This window comes from Pongo pygmaeus, chromosome 16 (assembly GCF_028885625.2).
Source record: "Pongo pygmaeus isolate AG05252 chromosome 16, NHGRI_mPonPyg2-v2.0_pri, whole genome shotgun sequence".
NCBI lineage: Eukaryota > Metazoa > Chordata > Mammalia > Primates > Hominidae > Pongo > Pongo pygmaeus.
The window spans coordinates 56973291-56995906 of record NC_072389.2 but is presented as its reverse complement, the minus strand read 5'-3'; the positions used below and the strand labels follow the sequence as shown (position 1 = coordinate 56995906).

General features: G+C 41.0%; 1 protein-coding gene across 3 annotated transcripts in view; it reads left to right on the top strand.

The window, feature by feature from the left end:
* LYSMD2 (LysM domain containing 2) overlaps nt 1-22616 on the top strand; it is a 27982-nt gene extending 5366 nt beyond the window's left edge. Inside the window, exons 1-3 of one of the 3 annotated variants that reach the window (XM_054451717.2) lie at nt 7984-8762; nt 20554-20885; nt 22031-22616. In XM_054451717.2, the coding sequence (XP_054307692.1) occupies nt 8490-8762; nt 20554-20885; nt 22031-22073 (648 nt within the window). In that variant the 5' untranslated portion in view covers nt 7984-8489 and the 3' untranslated portion in view covers nt 22074-22616. Of the gene's footprint in view, nt 1-7983; nt 8763-9000; nt 9366-20553; nt 20886-22030 lie in introns of those variants that run through there. The other 2 variants (XM_054451718.2, XM_054451719.2) reach the window with 2 other exon arrangements.

The following is a 22616-nucleotide window of genomic DNA, read 5'->3' as shown; positions in this document are numbered from 1 at the left end:
GTCATATGGTAACTTTACATGAAGCATTTTGAGGGACCACCAAACTGTTTTCCAAAGTAGCTGCACCATTTTACATTCTAACCAGCAATGGGTGAAAATTCCAATTTCTCCACATCCTCGCTAACACTTGTTAATGTCTTTTTAAAATTATAGCCATCCTAGTGAATATGCAGTGGTATCTCATTGTGATTTTAATGATTTCCCTAATGACTAATGATGTTGAACATTTTTTCATGTGCTTACTTGCCATTTTATATCTTCTTTGGAGAAATGTCTGTTCAAATCCTTTGCCTATTTTATTTTTTAGTTGGACTATTTGTTTTATCGCTATTGATTTATAAAAGTTCTTTATATGTTCTAGACACAAGTGCCTTATCAGATATGCGATTTGCAAATGTTTTCTCCCATTGTGTGTGTGTGTGTATGGTGTGTGTTTTTAACTTTCTGGATGGTGTTCATTGGTAAACATCCTTTATTAGTTTGAGGGAGTTCCTGTTTATTCCCACTTTGTTGAATGTTCTTATAACAAAAGGGTGCTGGATTTCATCAAAGACTTTTTCTGTGTCTATTGAGAGGGTCCTGTGGGTTGTTTTTCCCTTTATTCTGTTAATATATTGTGATACATTGATTTTCAGGTGTTAAATTTACTATTAATTCCTGGGATAAATCCCAGTTAGTCATGGTATATAATCTTTCTACGTGTTGCAAGGTTTAGTCTGCTAGTATTTTGTTGAGAATTTTTGTGTCTACATTCATAAGAAATATTAGTCTGTAGTTTTTTTTTTTCTTGTTATGTCTTTGGTTTTGGTACTAAGGTAATACTGGCACTATAAAATGAGTTAGAAAGTGTTCTATTTTTTTGGAAGTGTTTGCAAAAGATTAATATTAGTTTTTCTTTAAATGTTTGGTATAAATCACCAATGAAGCTATCTAGGTCTTGGCTTTTCTTTGTTGGAGGTTTAAAAATGACGAATTCAGTGTCTGCTTGTCCTATGTCTATTCAGATTGTGTATTTCTTCTTGAGTCAGTTTTGTTAGTTCATGTCTTTCTAGGAATTCATTCACTTTGTTTAAGTTATCTAATTTGTTGTCACACAGTTGTTCATAACATTCTTTATTATTCTTTTTATTTCTCTAAGATCAGTAGTAATATCCTCTTTTTTATTTCTGATTTTAGTAATTTGAATCTTCTCTTTTTTTTCTTGGTCAGTCTAGGTAAAGGTTTGTCAATTTTGTCGATCTTTTCAAAGAATACACTTTTGGATTTGTTGACTTTCTTGATTGTTTTTCTAGTCTCTACTTCATTTATCATAACTCAGATGGTTTAGCTGGTGAATTCTACCAAACATTTGTTGAGAATGATACTAATTCTCAACAATCTCTTTCAGGAAACAGAAGCAGAGGAAACACTTCTTAACTAACTCTATAATGCCAGTTTTGCTCCAATATCAAAACCAGACAAAAATATTACAAGAAAAGAAAATTACAGGCCAATGTCTCTCATGAATACACATGTAAAAGTCCTCAACAAAATATTAAAAAATTGAATCCAACATTTTATAAAAAGAATTATACACCACAACCAAGTAGGATTAATTCCAGGTAAACAAGGCTGGTTCAATATTCAAAAAAATAATTAATATAATCTATCACATCAACAGACTAAAGAGGAAAAAAGTCATATGATTATATCAATAGATGCAGAAAAAACTTTTGACATAATTCAACATCCATTCATGCTAAAAAGTCCTCAGCAAACTGAGAACAGAGGGGTACTTCCTCAATTTGATAAAGAACATCTATGAAAAACTCTACAGCCAACATTATATTTAATGGTGAGAAGCTAGATGCTTTTCCCCCAAAATTGGAAACAAGGTAAGGGTATCTCCTGCCACCCTCTATTCAACATTGTATTGGAAGTCCTAGCAGATGCAATAAGACAGTAAGGGGGAAAAGGGATATACAGATTGAGAAGGAAGAAATAAAACTGTCTTTGTTCATAGGTAACATAAATCCCAAAGAATTGTCCAAAAAACTTCAAAACCCTCCTAAAACAAAAAAATCCAAACTGGAACAAATAACTGATTATAACAAGATTGTAGGATACAAGATTATTACAGAAAAAACAACTGCTTTCCTGTAATTGGAATTTGAAATTAAAAGCACAATGTCACTTACATTAGCACCAAAAAAGAAAAAAGGAGACAGACAGAAACAAATAAATACTTAGGTATACATACAATATCTATGTGAGGAAAACAACAAAACTGATGAGAGAAATAAAAGAAGATATGAATAAATGGAGAGGTATTCCATGTTCACGGATAGAAAGGCTCAATATTGCTAGGATGTCACTTCTTCACAATTTGATCTATTGATTCAATGCAATCCCAGTCAAAATCACAAGTTACTTTGTGGATATTGACAAATTGATTCCAAAGTTTGTATGGAAAGGTAAAAGGCTTAGAAATGCCAATGCAATACTGAAGAAGAACAAAGTCAGAGGACTTACCCAACTTTAAGACTTACTATAAAGCTACAGTAATAAAGACACTGTAGTATTCGTGAAACAATAGACAAATAGATCAGTGGAACAGTATAGAATGTCCAGAAATAGAACCACACAAATATAGTTAACTGAGTCTTGACAAAGGAGCAGAGGCAACTTAATAGAGAAAAAATAGTCTTTTCAGCAAATGTTGCTGAAATAACTAGACATCCACATGTAACACAATGAACCTAAACACAGACCTTATACTGTTCACAAAAATTAACTCAAGATGAATCAGCCCGCTGGGTGCAGTGGTGCTTGCTTGTACTCCCAGCTACTCAAAAGAGTGAGGTGGGAAGATGGTTTGACCCCAGGAATTTGAGACCAGACTGGGCAATATAGTGAGACCCCCATCACAAAAAAGGAGGGGGAAATCCATTGATCACAGAAGTAAATGTAAAACACAAAAACACAAAACTATAAAACTTCCAGAAAATAACATAGAATATCTAGGTTGTACTTTTATACACAACACCAAAAGTATGATCCATGAAAGACAAAATAGAAGTCCTCAAGTTAGACATATGTATGTATGTATGTATGTATTTTTGAGTCAGAGTCTCACTGTGTCCCCCAGGCTGGAGTGCAGTGGGGCGATCATGGCTCACTGCAGCCTCAAACTCCCGGTCTCAAGCAATCTTCCCATCTCTGCCTTGTGAGTAGTTGAGACTACAGGCATGTGCCACCACAACTGGCTAAGTCTTTCTATTTTTTTGTAGAGACCAAAAAATATGACTATTTTGGCCAGGCTGGTCTCAAACTCCTGACCTCAAGGGATTCTCCTGCCTCAGCCTCTTAAAGTGCTGGTATTACAGGCATGAGCCACTGCACCCAGCAAGTTGGCCTTTATGGAAGTTAAAAACTCCTGCTCTGAGAAAGACCCTGTTAAAAGATTTAAAAGGCAAGCCACAGACTGGGAAACAATTATTTAAAAACTACGTATCTGCTAAAGGACTTATATTCGAAATATACAAAGAGCTCTCCAAAACTCAACATGATACATGTTACAACATGGATGGACCTTGAAAACATTATGTTAAGTAAAATAAGCCAGATACAAAAGGAAAAATATTGTATGCTCCCACTTATGAACTATCTAGGAGTCAAATTAATAAGACCGAAAGTAGATTAGAAGTGATCAGGGACTGAGGAGGGCTGGAATGTGGTTATTGCTCAATGGTTAAAAATTTATTTTTGAATCCCAGCACTTTGGGAGGCTGAGGTGGGTAGATCACCTGACGTCAGGAGTTCAAGACCAGCCTGGCCAATATGGCGAAACCCCATCTCTACTAAAAATACAAAAATTAGCTGGGCATGGTGGTGCAGGCCTGTAATCCCAGCTACTTGGGAGGCTGAGACATGAAAATCGATTGAACCCAGGAAGTGGAGGTTGCAGTGAGTGGAGATTGTGCCATTGCACTCCAGCCAGGGCGACAGAGCTAGACTCTGTCTCAAAAAAAAAAAAATTTCTTTTTGGAGTGAGACAAACTTTCGGAAATAGATAGTGGTGATAGTTGCATAACATTGTGAATATATATATATAAAAATATATATAAATATATATTAAAATATATATAAATATATATATTATATATATAAATATATATAATATATATATATTTAATTATTATTTTTTTGAGATAGAGTCTCCTTCTGTTCCCCAGGCTGGAGTGCAGTGTTGCGATCTTGGGTCACTATAACCTCCGCCTCCCAAGTTCAAGCGATTCTTGTGCCTCAGCCTCCCAAGTGGCTGGGATTACAGGCACCTGCCACCACACCAGGCTAATTTTTGTAGTTTTAGTAGAAATGGGGTTTCACCATGTTGGCCAGGCTGGTCTTAAACTCCTGGCCTTAAGCGATCCACCTGCCTTGGCCTTCCAAAGTGCTGGAATAACAGGTGAGAACCACCACTCGGGCCGTGAATATATTTAATGTTAATGAATTGTAAGCTTAAAAATAGTTAAAATGGTGAATTTTATGTTATGTACATTTGTCACAATTCAAGAAATTAGTAATGTAATATAAATATGCAGAAAAGCATTGAATTATACACTTTAAATGGATGAATTATGTGATGTGTGAATTATATGATTTTGGTATCTTGTTTAAAAAATCCTTTGCTATCCCAAGGTTATAAAAATATTGTTGCAAAAGCATTAAATTTTGCTTTTCCCAATTATGTCTTTAATCATCTATAATTGATTTTGATGTGTAGTATAAGACAGGGATCTAATTTCATCTTTTCTCACACAGAAAACTAATTGTTCCAGCAACATTTATTGAATACGTAATTTTATGTCTGTTATAGATTAAGTTCTTCAATATATGTGAATCTGTTTGCTGGCTTACTTCGTTGTCCCTTTGTTACGTTTTCCTGCCTCAGTACCAGTCCCACATTGCTTTAGTTCTCATAGTTTTAAGTCTTCATGGCTATAAGGGTAAGCCTCCTTCCTAATTCTTTTTCAGGAATGCCTTGGCCCTTGTTAGTGCTTTATCTTTCATATGAATTTCAGCATAACTCTGTCATATCCTTTGAAGAATGCTATAGAGATTTTGTTTGGAATTTTAATGAATTTAACATTAGTTTGTAAACAAAATGATATTTTCATTATTTTGCATTTCCCATTCACAAACATGGTATATCTCTGCTTTTATTTATATTTCTTTTATGTACTTCAAAAAAGTTTTATATTTTCCATACAAGACACACTTTTCTTTCTTTTATTTTTTATCTTTTTATTTATTACCTTAAATTTTTTTTTCTGCTCCTACTCCACCAGAAACAATTTTCTTTTGTTAAATTTATTCCTAGGTATTTTTGGTGGTATCTGGAATGTCATCTTTTTCATACTTATATGATTGAGTGATGCAATTGATGTTTGTATATTGATCTTGTATCTTGTAACTTTGGTGAACTCTCAATTGTTTGAACAGTTCCAATGTATTCATTATCTGTGTTGCCTATAAACATTTTAGTATTGCCTACTATCTGTAAATAACAGTTGATTTCTTTTCAATCTTCATTTCCTTTTCTTCTTTTTAAAATTGCCTTGGCAAAGACCTTCAAAACAATGTTAAACAGAGGCAGTAATAGGCTTCCTTTTCTTACCATTCCCTTCAAAGGAAATGCTTTTAATGTTTCATCTTTAATTGTGATGAACTTCTATGTTGTAGGTGGATATATATTAAAACAATTTTGAAGTTCTGGTTTAAGAAGGAAAACAATGAACATCTAATAACACCTCATGTAACTCAGTTCTTTTTTTAAAACACACACACACACACACACACACACACACACAAAACAGGCCTGGCCAGGCGTGGTGGCTCAGGCCTGTAATCCCAGCACTTTGGAAGGCTGAGGCTGATGGATCACTTGAGGTCAGAAGTTTGAGAGAAGCCTGGCCAACAAGATGAAACCCCATCTCTACTAAAAATACAAAAAATTAGGCGGGCATAGTGGCACATGCGTGTAGTCCCAGCTACTCAGAAGGCTGAGGCAAGAGAACTGCTTGAACCTGGGAGGCGCAGCTTGCAGTGAACTGAGATCACACCACTGCACTCCAACCTAGGCAACAGAGCAAGACTCTATCTCAAAACAAACAAACAAACAAAGAAAACCCCAAAGCCAAACCAAAACAAAAAACCCCAGGGTCTCACTGTGTTGCTGAGGCTGGAGTGCAGTGGCATGATCTCTGCTTACTGCAGAGATCACCTACTGGGCTCAAGCAATCCTCCCACCTCAGTTTCCCAAGTAGCTGGGACTACAGGAGTATGCCACATGCTCGATTAAGTTTTGTATTTTTTGTAGAGATGGGTCTCACTATCTTGCCCAGGCTGGTCTTGAACTCCTGGTCTCAAGCTATCCTCCTTCCTTAGACTCCCAAAGTGCTGGAATGGGCCACTGCACCTGGCTCAGTTCTTTAATCTTCAGATTAAAACTTCCAGTCATGCAGTAAACTTTTTCTTAGTGGAAAACATTATATGCTGTCTCATTCCTAGATTGTAAACTCTTTGAAGGAAGATATTTCTTTCTTGAAACATTACCAGATCTTGTCTATATATTGAGACTCAGATTCTGCCTCTCTCTTGGGTCTGAAATGGACACACTGGATACCACCCAAAAGTTTATGCATGGCAGACTTATGCTAAACAATCTAAATTAGCATTCAGGATCTTTTTACTACACCTCAATTCAACCACTTGTAATTATGTATTTTTTTTTTTTTATTCCACTGAGCTAGGCACTGCTGGAGCTAAAAAGATGAGTAAGACCCATTTATGCCTCCCAGGAGCATGTATCTGTTGGAGGAGATAAGACAAGCTCATGCATGTACATGCAAGTACAAACACAAAACACAGAGAGTTAAATACTAAACCAGAGGTATTAATACAAACCTCTTGGAGTTCAAAGAAGAAACAGTAACAGCTGGGCAGGTGGGAAAAAGGGACCATTGGGAAGAATTAGGAAAAATCTCATGGAGGATGTATCATTTGAGACAGACCTTAAAGATTTAAACAGTGTAATAGAGGGTACTGGAAGAGTGTTACCATTGGAGGGAATAACATGCGAGGTGTGAAAGTAGGAACAAGGAGGCCAGTTTCAGAGGCTCTGTTTGGCAGGAATATGTGGAGTACACAGAATGAGTTATAGATGGGGTATGGTCAGACCATGAATAATAAAAATAGAAATAATAGCTTGAATGCCAATGGAGGTTTTTAGTAATGCTGTTGTCCCCAGAGACTCATTGTAGGAGTTTTGAGTGGGATGGTGTTGTGGAAGCTTGCTCCTCTCCCATCCTTTCTCTCCTGAGCAATATTAGCTTTGCCTCTGTCCAGCACAGCAACATACCAAAACTTCAGCCAACGAATCGAACCCCCAGGCTCTGGACCTTCCTACAAGGTACCTCTTCTTGGAGAGCTGTCCAAAATAAAACAGAAACCAGGCACTAGATGCTAGTAAATCTGTATCCACTCTGTGTATAATACAGTGTGTTTAAAGGGTGTTCAAGAGTAGACGGTGTTCAAATGAAGAGTACAGATAAGAGGTCTTTGGTGGTTATAATATTAATAGCAATACGGGGCAGGGAGATGCGATTTCAGGGTGTCAAAGAATAAACTGACGAAGAGAAGATGAATGCAGATAGTAAATTCCAACTACTGAGCCTGGAGAATGAATTGTATGTGGCCAGCCTTTCGAGGCAGCCAGGACTTAAATTGGCACTAGTGTACAAAGTGTGAAACCCGAACAACTAGGGCGGCTATTTTGAGACCACCCATTAGGCCTTAGAAGCACTAACCCTCCTAGTGCAATGTTGAAAGGACTGGACACTGAGGCTGTTGAGATGGACCTGGAGAAGCTGTCTGTGTGTGTTTGATGATCTTAAGTTTTTCTGTGACGTGGACTTTGAGGTCACTGGGGTGGGGGGAGGGAAGTACCCTTGGCATTGGCAGAGCTGGAAGGTCTGTGCAAGCTGGCTCCTGCTGGGGAATCAATAAAGGAGGCAGAGCAACGGTTTTTTTTTTTTTTTCCGCCGTGGCCAGGGCCGGGTTCTGTCGGGGCTCTATCGCCATGGAGCAGGGGTCCATCTGGGGCCTAGGACGCCTGCAGATAGCCCTCTCTTAGCCCCCACGGCCGCGGGCTTCAGCGCTCCCCCGCTCCCTCGCTCTGCAGGGTCTTTCTGGTACTGCCAGGCCGCGGCGGGAGCTGCTTTCGCTCTTAACCTTGCAGGTGCGTGTGCCGCGGGCGCCCGGGGCAGGCAGGACGCAGAGGAGGAGGCGCCCGCCATGCCCGGCCTGCGGCTCCCCGCCTCGGCTTCCCGCCCGCCGCCCCCGCGGAACGGCCTGCTGCAGCCCCTGTGAGGAGGAAGAGGCGGCGGCGGCGGAGGAGGCGCCGCCCCCTTGGCGAGCTCCCCGACCCGGCGGCCTCGGCAGGACCCATGGCGGATTCCTCGCCTGCAATGTCCCTGCGGGAAGGCGGCCCCCGCGCGCCGCGGCCCTCGGCCCCCTCGCCGCCGCCGCGCTCGCGCTCCGGCTCCGAGTCCGAGGAGGCCGAGCTGTCGCTGAGCCTGGCCCGCACCAAGACCCGCTCGTACGGCAGCACCGCCAGCGTGCGGGCGCCGCTGGGCGCCGGCGTCATCGAGCGCCATGTGGAGCACCGGGTCCGCGCGGGCGACACGCTGCAGGGCATCGCGCTCAAGTACGGTGTCACGGTGAGCAGGGCGCGCCGCCGCGGCCCGGGCTGGCAGCTCCCGCGCAGGAGGCGGTGCGGCTCGGGGTGCGGTGGGGGTGGGGGTGGGGGTGGGACTGCGGGTGGGGGTTTGGGGGATGGGGAGTCGCAGGGACGGCCGTGCGTCCCCGGGCGGCTCGGCTCCCAGGGCTCGCTCAGCGCGCGCTGCTGGCCACCGCAGTGGTCGCCAAAGCTGGTCCTGTAGCGGGAGGGGCGGGCCGCCAGGGCTCCCTCCCTAGGTAGCTGCATCGAGTTCCCGGTGCCCCGCCCAGGCTCAGACTAGATCTGTCGCGTGAAGGAGGCCAAAGAGGACTAGGGCTTTGGCATCCCGGTGAACCACCTTCACCCGATTTGCAGGCCCCATCACACTACTCTATATTTACGCAAAGCCCAACTGAGGTGAATTTTGTTGTCTGTGAAAACAAGCTCCGTGATGAGTCAGGAATGGTGCAGTTGTTCCTACTGGATGGTTCTGGTTCTATCGATTATGCTTCTTTATGTAGAAGTGAAATTACACCCTCTGGGCTCACTGGCAACCGCGAATGTGACACCTGTCGCTAAGCAGCAGCCAAGAACTGTGGTGTAGGTGAGCTGGAGGGCTGCGTTTATTACAAATTTATAAGTGTGCGTGTCTTGGGTGTATAGCATTACACCTCTGGGAAGAACATGGAAACCTGAGGGAACAAATTGTTTCATTAAAATTACTTATAATTAACTGTGAGCTATGTGATGGCCTTTTTACATTTGGGCTCTGTATCAGTTTTCAGTGTTCTTTCCTGAAGCACCTTAGACAGCAATGGGAAGAAAGAGGATCTTATCTATATCTTTCTCTTAAAGTGAAACTCTTTCTGGCCCTTTATCGAATGAAGGAGAATCAGTATGAAGGAGAATGTATTTTGCATATTTAAGCCGCTATATGTTTACCTATCAGGTCCTTTGAAATATTTTGAAAGAGACCTTGCTGTGCAGTCATGTATTGACTTTATCATGCCATGGAGAGCCCCATTCTGCCCTCTTGGGAGTTCTATACATGTGAACATAGAGCTGTAATTCTCTATATGCATTAATGGGGCCTGGTTTGGGTCAGAGGCAGAGGAAAGTGAAGTTGGGAAATACCAGTAGCTACCCTCTGCTGAATGCCTCCTGTGAGGCAGGCATTGCATTTGTCTTGTTTCATCTTTATCTTATTTAACTTTCACAATAAGCCTAGGAGTTAGCTGTAATTAATCTTTTTACAGATGAGAAGATGGATGAGAGGTAAGGATATTTTCCAAGTATGTTCATTCATTGAGACCAGCTTGAATTAACAGTGATAAAGCATTTGCTTTTCTCTAGATATTACTTTTGATATCCATCCTTATTTTTATCTTAGTCTTATCAGGAGCTCTCTCAGCATCCTGGCTACTGAAGGAGGACAGTCTTTTCTGTCTGGTTTTCAGGCATCTTGCCTTACTAGGCTAGTGACAGCACCTAGGAATCTATGACATGCAGAAGAGTGTTATTTCCCATGCTCTCTTCCCGTGCAATCTCTCTGTGACCCACAGCCATCTGTGGTTTCACTTGAGTTGATTATAGATAAACTCTTATACATCTGTTTACTGCAGTTCTCCACCTTTGATCAAATGCTTTCTAATCCCTGTTATGTCTAATGTAGATCCTATTACTCATAACCTCATTAACCCCTTTTTAAAATTAAAGTGTAGATCAGATTTTTCATTGCTTTTGTAAAGACTTTTGATTTTAAGATATTAAACACAAGTATAATGAATCAGGAACTATAACTGATAGTGACACATAGTTCATTACAGGGTTTCCCAGCCTCAGCACTGTTGATGTTATAGACCAGATAACTCTTTGTTATACGGGGTTGTCCTGTGCAGTGTAGAATATTTAGCAGCATCTCTGGCCTTTACCCACTAGGTGCCAGTAGCACTCTCCCACCCCTATTCAGGCATTGCCAGATGTTCTCTAGAAGGCAAATTTACCCCTGGTTGAGGACCACTGGTTTATTACATGTATTTCTCATTACTTTGGGCCCTGGCTTATAGTTGATAAAATTTTTAGAGACTCCTCTACTGGTAATATAGAATCAGTGAAAGTGATAATACTTACCATAACAGTGGAGTGATATTCTTGTTTTAATATCTTCAGATTTTTTTTTTTTTGAGACGGGATCTCACTCTGTTACCCAGGCTGGAGTGCAGTGGCACTAACATGGCTCACTGCAGCCTCAGCTGCTGCTGCTCAAGTGATCTTCCCACCTTGGCCTCCTGAGGAGTTGGAACTACAGGCTCAAGCCACATGCCCAGCTACTTTTTGTAATTTTTGTAGAAATGGGGTCCCATTATGTTGCCCAGGCTGATCTTGAATTCCTGGGCTCAAACAATCCACCCACCTCAGCCTCCCAAAGTGCTGGGCCTACAGGTGTGAGCCACTGCACTGGTCTAATATCTGCAGATATTAATTAGGTTTACTCATTGTGAGATTTTAAGGTGGAAGCTAAAAAGGCAGAAAAATATTTTTCTTCTGACTGAACAGAAAGAAGTTGAGCAAATTAGGTTTCTGTTGTTGACTGGCAAGACCATCTACAACATATTTAAATGATTGTTTTAAAAGGTCGAAAATGAGATATTGGGGGCTTAGAGACTCAAGGCAGTGTACCTAGAAATTAAGTCAGTCCAGCAAACAGTTGACCTTAACATACCATGTCTGTCAACCTTGCACAGATGAGCAGAAACTCTCAGGAAAGCCTGTCTCTCCATGGCAGCTCCTCAGCCACCCAGCTGGGTGTCAGGCAGGACTTCAGTCCTTTGGTGGAAGACTGATTAAGAGCCAGTCGTAGTCTAGGTACAAGGAAGTTCCCAGAACAGAGACTCCGACAAGGGGGCGAAGATGGAGACCTGGTTGCCAGCCCTGGATTACAAGGGGAGCAAGCTGGGAGCCATTTTCTGAGGTGGTGCTGAAGGGCTGGCAGCAGAGCATATCTCAGGATGTGAGAATAGCTCCGTGTTCCTCAAATTGGCCTGGGCAGGACAGGAATACTCTGGGGCAAACTAAAAATGAAGGATCCTAGCTGACATTGGATCTATGGGATTGGAATACCCAGAAAAGGAGTCTAGGAGTCTCTGTTTTGTTTGTTTGTTTGTTTTTTGTTTTTGAGACAGAGGCTCACTTTGTCACCCTGGCTGGAGTGCAGTGGCGCTATCTTGGCTCACTGCAACGTCCGCCTCCCGGGTTCAAGCTATTCTCCTGCCTCAGCCTCTCGTGTAGCTGGGACTTTAAGCACACGCCATCACGCCCAGCTAATTTTTGTATTTTTAGTAGAGATAGGGTTTCACTATGTTGGCCAGGCTGGTGTTCAACTCCTGACCTCATGATCTGCCCACCTTGGCCTCCCAAAGTGTTGGGATTACAAGCGTGAGCCACCACATCTGGCCAGAGTTTCCATTTTTAACAAGCATGGCTGCTTTGCTTGTTCCCAAAGCACTGTTCTTCCTTGGGGTTCTTGCACTTGCTGTTCCATCTGTCTTTATCTAATAGCTGGATACAGGGCTAGCTTCATGGGCATGTGACCTGCGCAGTCACACAAGACCCCATGCTTAGAAGGGCCTCACACTTGGTTTAATGCTCTACTGTCATCTCTTGAAATTTTTAATAGTTCATGAACAAGGGCCTCACATTTTCATATTTTTTTACTGGCCCTGGGCGAATGATGGAGCTGATTCTGGCTGAGTGATTTGTTCCCTCATTGCCTTCAAGTCTTTGCTTAAATATCTCATTCTTAAGGCCTTTTCCGCACACTCTATGTCAAGTTGTAGCCTTTCTCCCCAGTCCCCCAGCGCTCCTCCCCAACTTCCCTGCCATGTTTCCCTAACAGTATTTATCATTCATCCAATTTTTTTTCTTTCCCTCAGAGCTACCTTTCTGGTGATACATTAGTGAGTAAATAAAAATCCATGTCCTCATAGAGCTTATATTTTAGTTAGCGGAGACAGTAAGTAGAAAAATAAAATGTATCTTATGTCAGATATTGATAAGCATAGTGAAAAAAAAAATCAAGCAGGAGAGGGAGTTGGGGAGGGCTCATGGAGATGGCTGGAATTTAAAATGGTGTGGCCAGGGAAAGCCTTGCTGAGAAGGAGGTAAGGGAGGGACCTGTGCAGATATCTGGTGAAGAACATTCCAGGCAGAAGGAATAACCAGTGGTGCAGAGGCCTTGAGGTGAGAACATAACTGGTACCTTCCAGGAGTACTGTGGCTGGTGCTTAGAATGCAGTGGGGTATGGTTGGACTAGATCACTTAGGACCTTGAAGACCATTGTAAGGGCTTTGTCTTTTTCTCTGAATTGGGATGCATTTAAGGGGTTTGAGTCGAAGAGTGACATAATCTGACTTGTGCATTAAAAGGATCACTCTGGCTGCTGCTTTAAAAATAGTTTGTAGGGAAGCTAGTACCAAGCAAGGAAACCAGATAAGATGGTGGCTTTTGCAATAATGCAGGTGGGAGAGGATAGCAGCTGGGACCAAAGCAGTAGAGAAGGAAGGAGGTGGTGAGATGTGGCTGGGGTCTGGATGATTTGCTGATATGCTATAAATGTTCTGCTTGCTTGTTTACTGTTGAGTTTGAATATCTCTCCCCTAGAGATGGGCCTGGGCATCCTGGGGATGGGAAAGAAGAATCTGGAGTTTCAAGAAGCTGGCTAGGCCTGATACCTGATGGACCCAAGTTCTTCTGCTAGTGACTTAGGAAAGATCATTATGACTCTTTCCTCCCATCACCTTTTTAGTCATTAATAGCCATTAAAAATTGGCATTCATTATTTTCTTAACCAACTTCTATTGAGCCTGGTTGGTTTGAGGCCTTGGGCTAGATGCTAGGGCTAGAAGATAATACATGTTGTTCTCTTTTTATTCATGGTGAGTTTTTCAGCTACTGCTTTCTAGTAGTTTCTAGCTACTTGAGAAGCCAGAGAATTTGTTTCATTGATGTTTGTATCTTCTGTGGCTAGCCTGGAGCCTGGCATGTTGTGAGTTCTCCACATACATGTGGACTTCAGCCACAAGAAAGCTTGACTGGTACGAAATAACCAGCCATGGAGCTGAGCAGACCCTGGAAGTCAGGATCCAGGGCAGGGGCTGAGTGAAGAGGTGCGGCCTGCTGAAGACTTGAACTGCAAGATTTGGTTTGAGGCTCATTCTCAAATCTGTAAAAGACTGCTGCCCTTGCTGGTGCTCAGTGTTCATCTCCTCCCCTCCACCAGCAGTGGATCTTTACATGGAATGACGTATAAGTTTAGGCTTGAGCAACTCTACCAGAGGAAGAGGCATTTGAGGAAGTGGGTCTGGGAAACTGAAACTATTTGGGGTGGGTTGAGTAACCGTTAAATATAGTTCAAACCTCAGACGTTAACTTGCTTGGACTGGCATTCCCCTGGGTGTGTTTATCTCCACTGAGACATTAAGATTCCTTCCCTAACCCTGTATTCTAGATTTAGCTATTGGTTTTTCAGTGATCCTGGCTCCTCCCAGTTAGGGTCAAGCCTCTGGAGGAAATTGACCAGCTCTAGTCTGCCACCATGAATTTTTGTGCAGAAACCCGGGAGAAACCTCCAGAGAGCCATATAGAAACTGAAAGTGGAAAGGAGGCAGCCAAGTGGACCTATTATTTGAATAAACTTTTTCTTTTTTCTCTTTGCTTCCTCCAGGCAGCTTGCCTGTCTTTTTCCCTCTCCAGAGGCCACCTCACCCTGCAGTACCCTCAGTTACTTCCTAGCCAGTTTTATTCCCAGGATTTTCTCTTCCTCTGCCAATTAGCTGCTAAGCCAAGTTGTTGCTTAATGTTTCCCCTAACGAAAGTTACCTTGCTGAGAAAAGGTGAAATGATTGTCATTTTTAGGGAGAATAAACATTGTGATTTAGAAACTCAGGTGCATGTAAATCTTTAGTGTTCATAACTTTAACCCCTGCTGCTGGTGGAGATTGCTGACCCTTGCTAGTTAAAGAGAAGATAACTATAAATAGAGCCACCAAAAGTGAGAGGTATGGCAAAGTAGCCTTTAGTCATTCGGGGTGTTTGTAGATTCTCATTATTTTTTTAAACACCTTTATTGAGGTTGTACATCACAAAATTCACCCATCTTAAGTGTACAATTCAATGACTTTAAGTAAATTTACAGAGTTGTGAGGCCATTATTGGAATTCAGTGGTAGGACAGTTTCATCACCCTGAAAAGATCCCCATGCCCATCCGTTCCTCTCACTCTTTGTTTCCTTCCTCAGTCTCAGACTACCACCAATATGCTTTCTAATCTATAGATTTGCCTTTTTTGGACATTTGCCGTAAATAGAATCTCATGTACTTTTCTGACAGTGTGGGGAAGAAAAAAAGCCTTTTTCTCATGAACACATAGCAATGGAGGGGTCTGGTCTCATTGCCATCAACATCTAGAACGTAACAGGAGACAGATGTGGGGGTAAATCTTAGGAGAATCATTTAATATTTAAGTCTCTTTTCTGTAAACTAATAATCAAATGAGAGCTGTGTGCGTATATGAGAACATTCTGCAAGCCACACAGTGCTATGTACATGTTGTTATGTATCCTGAAACATTTTTGGATGAGCTTATATCTTTTAAGGAATGGAGAGGAAGAAAAAGAAGTTTTGAGAATTGCATTCACTGTTAGGTAGGTGGACTGATGATGCTGGCCCAAGATGGGAAGAGTTCTTGACCTTACTCAGCAGCCTGCTCTTAAGGTATCTTCTGGAGGGATCTTTGTGAATTCCCTTCACAGGGGAATCATTGTATTTTATTTTATTAAAAAAATTTTTTTTTTTTAGACAGGGTCTTGCTCTGTCACCTGACCTGGAGCACAGTGGCGAGATCTTGGCTAACTACAGCCTTGACCTCTCAGGCTCAAGCGATTCTCCTGACTCATCCTCCTGAGTAGCTGGAACTATGGGGGTGCACCACCACACCCAGCTAAATGTTTTGGGGGATACTTTTTGGTAGAGATGGAGTTTCATCATGTTACCCAGGCTGGTCTCAAACTCTTGGGCTCAAGCAATCCATCTGCCTTGGCCTCCCAAAGTTTTGGGACTACAGGCATGAGCCACCACGCCTGGCTGGGGAGTCATTTTCAGTATGTTGTTTTTAAGTTATTGATGGCACTTGTTCTGCCTAATTTCACCATAATTGAACTTGTGACCACCCTTTGGCTATTACTTTCCTTATTCTATAAACTGTTTCTTAGTGACCAGACAGTAAATTTATATTTCATTGAGTTACACTATTCAATCTAGATTGAGGGAGACTTTTGAAATGAAAGCATTTGATCAATGTACCTCCTCACTCCCATTCATCCATCCCTAAGAAACAGAGGATAGTCCTGCATCAGTTTGAAAGGACACATTTTCTAGTCTCAGCATTAATTGGATCTTAGGAAATGTTGAACAGAGGGTAGGTAGGAAAGCTATAGAGTTTTCCAGCTCTTCCTTGGATTGGATCATGACTTTTCTTAGCTTTATGTGAAGTGAAATTGCCAGAACAGTAGACCCATCTACGTTCAGACAGAAGTATAAAACGTACCAAAGGAGGCCAGGTGCGGTGGCTCACGCCTGTAATCCCAACACTTTGGGAGACCGAGGCAGGTGGATCACAAGGTCAGGAGATCAAGATCATCCCGGCTAACACAGCAAAAGCCCGTCTCTCCCTACACTTTAGCCACGTGATTTTTTTCCTGCTCTGGGGCATTTGCTACTCCTTTTTCTAGATGGAATGCTTTTATTCCTGGCTCTTTGCATGTCTGATTTCATATTTCATCATGGGTAACAGAGTTTAGAGCCTATGCATTTGGCCTAAGCCATAGCTTGTAAAGAACAGGTTAAGATTTTCATTAGCTTTTGAAAAACCTATTCAAAGCCTTTTGTGACATCTCAAAACAGTGACAATATATTATGGTATTCATCTGGGCTTATCCATGTGAGATTTTCCCTATATATTCTTATTTTGGGGGAGAAACAATTTTTTTTTTTTTTTGAGATGGAGTCTCACTCTGTCACCCAGGGTGGAGTACAATGGCACAATCTCGGCTTACTGCAACCTCCACATCCCAGGTTCAAGGGATTCTTCTGCCTCAGCCTCCCTAGTAACTGTGATTACAGGCACCTGCCATCATGCCTGGCTAATTTTTGTATTTTTAGTAAAGATGGGGTTTCACCATGTTGGCTAGGCTGGTCTTGAACTCCTGACCTCAGGTGATCCACCTGCCTCGGCCTCCCAAAGTGCTGGGATTACAGGAGTGAGCCACCGTGCCCAGCTGAGAAACAATATTTTATGGGAGAAAATTTCTACCTTCTTCCTTCTCATTTGCTGGTTATATATTAGAATCTGCCCTTACCTGTTGCTTTCTTACTTTTAATTAAATTTAATGATAATAATTGCTGACACCTTTGAGTACTTCTTGTGTGCCGTGTGTGTGTGTGTGTGTGTGTGTGTGTGTGTGTGTGTACTCCTGGAGTAGTACAATGGTGTGATCTCGGCTCAGTGCAACCTCTGCCTCCCACGTTCAAGCAATTCTCATGCCTCAGGCTCCCGAGTAGCTGGAATTACAGACATGTGCCACCACGCCTGGCTAATTTTTGTATTTCTTTTTTTAGTAGAAATGAGGTTTTTCTATGTTGGTCAGGCTGATCTCAAACTCCTGACCTTGGCCTCCCAAAGTGCTGGGATTACAGGCATGAGCCACTGTGTCCAGCCCGCATGTTGTTCTAAATACTTTACATGAATTAATTCATTACGATATATGGAGAGAAAGGAACTGTTACTATCCTTACTTTACTGATAAGTAAACCGACAGGGAATGGTTAGAAAGTGGGAAAGCCAGGATGTCAACTCAGAAAGTATGGCCCCTGAACCCATGCTTCTGAGTACTATGCTGTATTAAACTCAAGACTCAAATCTGCCCCTGTCCTTAGATTGGTTCTCACCTTGTTGCTAACTGTGTCTGAATATCCCTGGTGTTCTTGACTCTGGCATCTCGTGTGTCATCTTATAGTTTAGACCATAAAGGTCCACATACATCTTAAATGCTTACTAATGACATTGAGATGAAGACAGTGGAGCCCCTGACTTTAGGAAGCTTGTGGACCAGTTATAGTGAGTCACTTGTGCAGCAGTATGTACAGAAGCCATGGGGAGCCTTGCCCTTCACTGCCTGTGGACTCCCTGACCGCACACAGCCTCTGAGTCAGTCACCTTGTCTAGTCCTCTGTAGGCCCCTTGCCTGGCCTTGATGGCCCATTGTGCTCTGTATGATAGATGTATCTGTCAGCATCGCAGCAGAATACAGATAACACTCTCAGAGGATGTGGCCGAAGAGAGTTTAGTAAAGGGACATTTACTGAATGTGGGCATGGTTGAGGGAACCAACAAGGGAAGGTGAAGCACCCAGAGACTAGCAATAGCAGGGAGACGTTACCCCTAGGTCTGAAGGGCCAAGGGGACACTGGCAAGATCTGGAGCCTTGGATCTGGGACTCCTGATAGGAACTCTCACCAGAGAGGAATGCAGCCACTGGTTATGGTAAGGTCGTTCTGCTGCTGTTGGAAAACCAACTGGAATTCCAAGGACAAAGGGATCTGGGTAATGCAGTTCTTAAAAAGTCAGCCTCCTAGGGTTTAGAATAAGCCCAAGAAGAGTGGGGGAATGGATTGGGAAGGGAGAGTGGTTTGAAAGGAGAATAAGCAGCACGACAGATAACTTACTACCCATTTCTGATTACTTCATCTTCCATGCCTACTCCTGTGACCTGTGTTAATTCATCCATCCGTCCATCCTTCCATCCACCTGTCCATCCATCCTAAGCACTTGGTGCATATGAGATCTTTGTCAGACCAGGAAGGCTATAGCAATAACCAGTTCTTGCCCTCAAAGAATTCATAGTGTACTCTTGCAGTTCCTAGCTCTGCTCAGCAGTTTGGATCCTGGTCCCATCTGTTTCTGTCTTCCATCATTATTCCCAGGAAGCAATGACTATTAGCAATCGTAGTCTCCTTCCGATAAGCATTTCAAAGGGCACTGTATCAGCAAGAGCTCTTTCAGCTACGAGTGACAGAAAACCGAACTCAAATTGGCCTAAACAAAAAACAAACTCCAAGTGGAGTTTAGTGGATCTTGGAACTGAGCATGTTCTGTCTTCAGGCTGTGATCCAGAAGTTCAAATGCTCACCTCTAAGGTGACTCCAGTATCAGATTCCACAAGGTGCCAGGATGACTGCCAGCATCTCCAGCCTATCTCCTTCCAGCAGAAAGCAGTAGAGAACTCTCCCCTAGACCGTCCTGCAGGAGTCTCTTTGCATGTCTGAATGATTCTGTCATGGGCCTGTGATCTATCACAAAAGCCTGTGATGCTCCCCAGGGCAGGAATGAGTCATATGCTCACTTTGGAGCCAGGGGAGGGCTTAGTGTCGTTGGAAGCCTATGCACTAAGAGAGATGGAGCAGCTGGATGCTTGGGGGCAAGATCTAGGGGTCCTAAAGGCGAAATAGCGTATACCTGAACCTGCTGTGGGCAAAGTGTCCAAGTTATTAACCCTTTCAAACCTGAGCTAGACCAGAGATACTTGGGATTTTTAGATTTTAATTTTGTCTCTAAAAGGCACCTGCCCATGTTTATGTTCTCTTTCTCCCCTTAAACTAGAAACGAGAACACAAAAGACCATCCTTTTTAAAAATCTCATTCCTTTAATGGAGTATCTTTAGAAGAAAAAAGAAAGCTTTACATGTACTATTTGCATGGAATCAGCTTATAACAAAGCAGGATGAACACGGTCCACTTAGTTGACTGTTGTTTTTGCAGGGTTTTTGAAGTAGAAATACAATTTTTTTGTTTTTAGTCAGAATTCATTTGGCATTAAAGGCTCCCCATAATGTGATTTCATTAGTTGTGTACTTTAATTCAGATGTTGTACGGACTTTGGAGTCAGGCAAAAATCCCAGTTTAAACATTTAAAGAGCCATATGTACTTGGTCAAATCTACCATCTCTTTTGTGTTTTGATTTCTTCATTGGAAAGTGGAGAGTAGTAAGTACCATCCACTGCCAGACCCTCTAATCACTACTTTCTCTCTCTCTTTCCATATAGATATATATGGGAATATATATATAGAATGTACATATATTTTTATATATTCTCTCATATATATATATTTCCTTGATGTGAATGGGTATATAAGCTCTCATTTAAGCCTTGCAACAACCCTGTGAAAGGTAGATGGTACCTGTTTTACACATGAGGAGAAAGGATCAATGAGATAAGTAACAAGCTCATGTTCATACAGTAACTGTATTTACTAAGTACAGTTCTAGAGACATGGGAAGCACTCCATAAGTAAAACAGCAGCAATGGTAAGTTTAAAAAAAAAATCAGATAGTAGAAATGTTAAAACAAGAATGGAATTTATTAAGTGCTAAAAATTTTACATTTTTAAACTTCAGAGATTTAAGTCCACTGTTATTAAAAGCTGCCTTGTAGTAGAAATAGTATAATGGGGAAAAATTAGTCTGTCCTTTTTTAAAATTGGGAAACAATTTTCCAACATCTCTTGAAATAACTAGAGATATCTGGGGAGGTTACCAAACCTGAATGAAGAGTCTCAAATCCCAAGAAAGCGTTGTATACATTTTGCTTATGAGTACTGGTAGTTCTGTATTGTATAATGAATCTTACTCCTTGACTTGGTTATATATAACTCTGTGTTTCCTTTTTTATATTTTAGATGGAGCAGATTAAAAGGGCCAATAAACTGTTTACCAATGATTGTATATTTCTGAAGAAAACTTTGAACATCCCAGTTATATCAGAGAAGGCTTTGTTGTTTAATGGACTTAACTCCATTGATTCTCCAGAAAATGAAACTGTTGATAACAGTTTTTCTCAGGAAGAGGAGCCAGTGGTGGCCGGGGAAGACCTCCCTCCTCCCAGTCCTCAAGAATCTGATGTTCAGCCTGTGCAGCCTGAGGAAGTGTCAGCCAGAGATTTCCTGCAGAGACTTGACTTGCAGATTAAGTTATCAACACAGGCAGCCAAGAAGCTAAAAGAAGAGAGCAGGTAAGAATACCCTGGTACAAATGTCAAAGTCTAAGTAAATCACTATTAAGATGTCCTTGCTGGGCCAAATCTTTCTTTTCTCTTTTCTTTTCCTTTTCTTTTCTTTTCTTTCTTTCTTTCTGATTTTTCTTTCTTTCTTTCTTTCTGATTTTTTTCTTTTTTTCTTTCTTTCTTTCTTAACTTCTTTCTTTCTTTTTTGCTTTAAAAACTGCATTTTAGTTCTAGAAAGGCATTTTTAGTATATAAACTCTAAACAGAGCTGCTGCCTGATGCACAAGGCTATATCTGTTGCAGTGTTTTTATCTGTTATTTACTATAAAAAGTTTGCTTCTTTGCTTTAATAGCTTCACTGTCCAGCTAGCACTTCTGGATAGCAGCAAAATAAAAGCGTCTCTCTCACTGACACTTTCAAGAGAAGCAGTGTCATGGAAAATACTTGTAAAATATTAATAGTTGCAAAACTTGTCAAAGACATTGTCTGTTGTTTGTTACTGAGTGTTTCCTACATAAGATCTCATGTGAACTTTTTTCTTTGTTTTTTAAATTTGATATTAGGGCAGATCTTTCTCCTATAGAATTGGTTTCCTTTTTTCTTTATGATTTGATTTCAAAAAAGTACAATCTACTGTGTTTCCTTTTTTGCTCTGGCTATTGGGAAGCTTGCAACTAAAATTGATACCTCTGTTCAACTCCTATAATATTTCTTATGATTAATTGCGTTGGTTTCCTTCTCCTTTCCTTAGTCCTGATTTTTTAATTTCTATTTTATTAATCTTATTGTATATACGCCTTTTGTTGTTAGTACCTTAAATCCTTTTGAGAAAGTGGTAGAATATAGAAAACATAAACAAATATAAATATGAATATAATTTAGTATAGATTTAAAATACATGTAAATATAAGCAAATATAAATACATAAATGAATGACATTATTTATTCTAATAACTGAGATACGAATAAAATGGAGATAGTAAGGTATGTCTTAAGTATTGGCATTTCATACAATTTTCTAGGCATGCACAATATTCTAAGTTGATATATTCCTTCTTTGGCAAGTGGATATTAAATTGTATAATAAGTTGATCTTTTAGTTTTCTGCATACAGTTCTAAACACTGATTTATGCTGTATTTATTTTCTTTCAGAGATGAAGAAAGTCCCTATGCAACTTCCCTCTATCACAGTTAGGTGATTTGGGGGCATAACTCTAACCAAAATTAAGATATGTTTGGACCATAAAGAATCCAACAACTGAAGATTCAAAAGCATCCCTTCTGGATTCCTATAGTGTCCATCTTAAAATCATAACTAGGTAGTTCTACCTGCTGCAATTGCACTGAAGTGATTCGTTCCCTCTGGCTTTCTATAATTTTAAGTCTTTATTATGGCATGATGGCAAGGTTGTATCCTAAAGCTCATCACTTTTGTAGGTGGTGTTAGTTTTTAGACTAGCTTTTATAAATACTAATTGACATAAAGCATCAAAGACTATTTATATATTTAGGCTAAAAATAATGTTTATCTCCTTATGCAATCCTGATTATGTGAAAATATGGTTGCTGTTTAAGTGATGCTGAATTTGCTGTGTGTTTATAACTTAAGTGCTATATATATATTTCGATATGTCTTACATATTCTCTATTAATATGAAGAACGAAATTTTGTCTGCTATTTTGTAAAAATAAACTACAAAAGCCTGAATGAGAAAATAAACTATGTTTTCAAACTTGA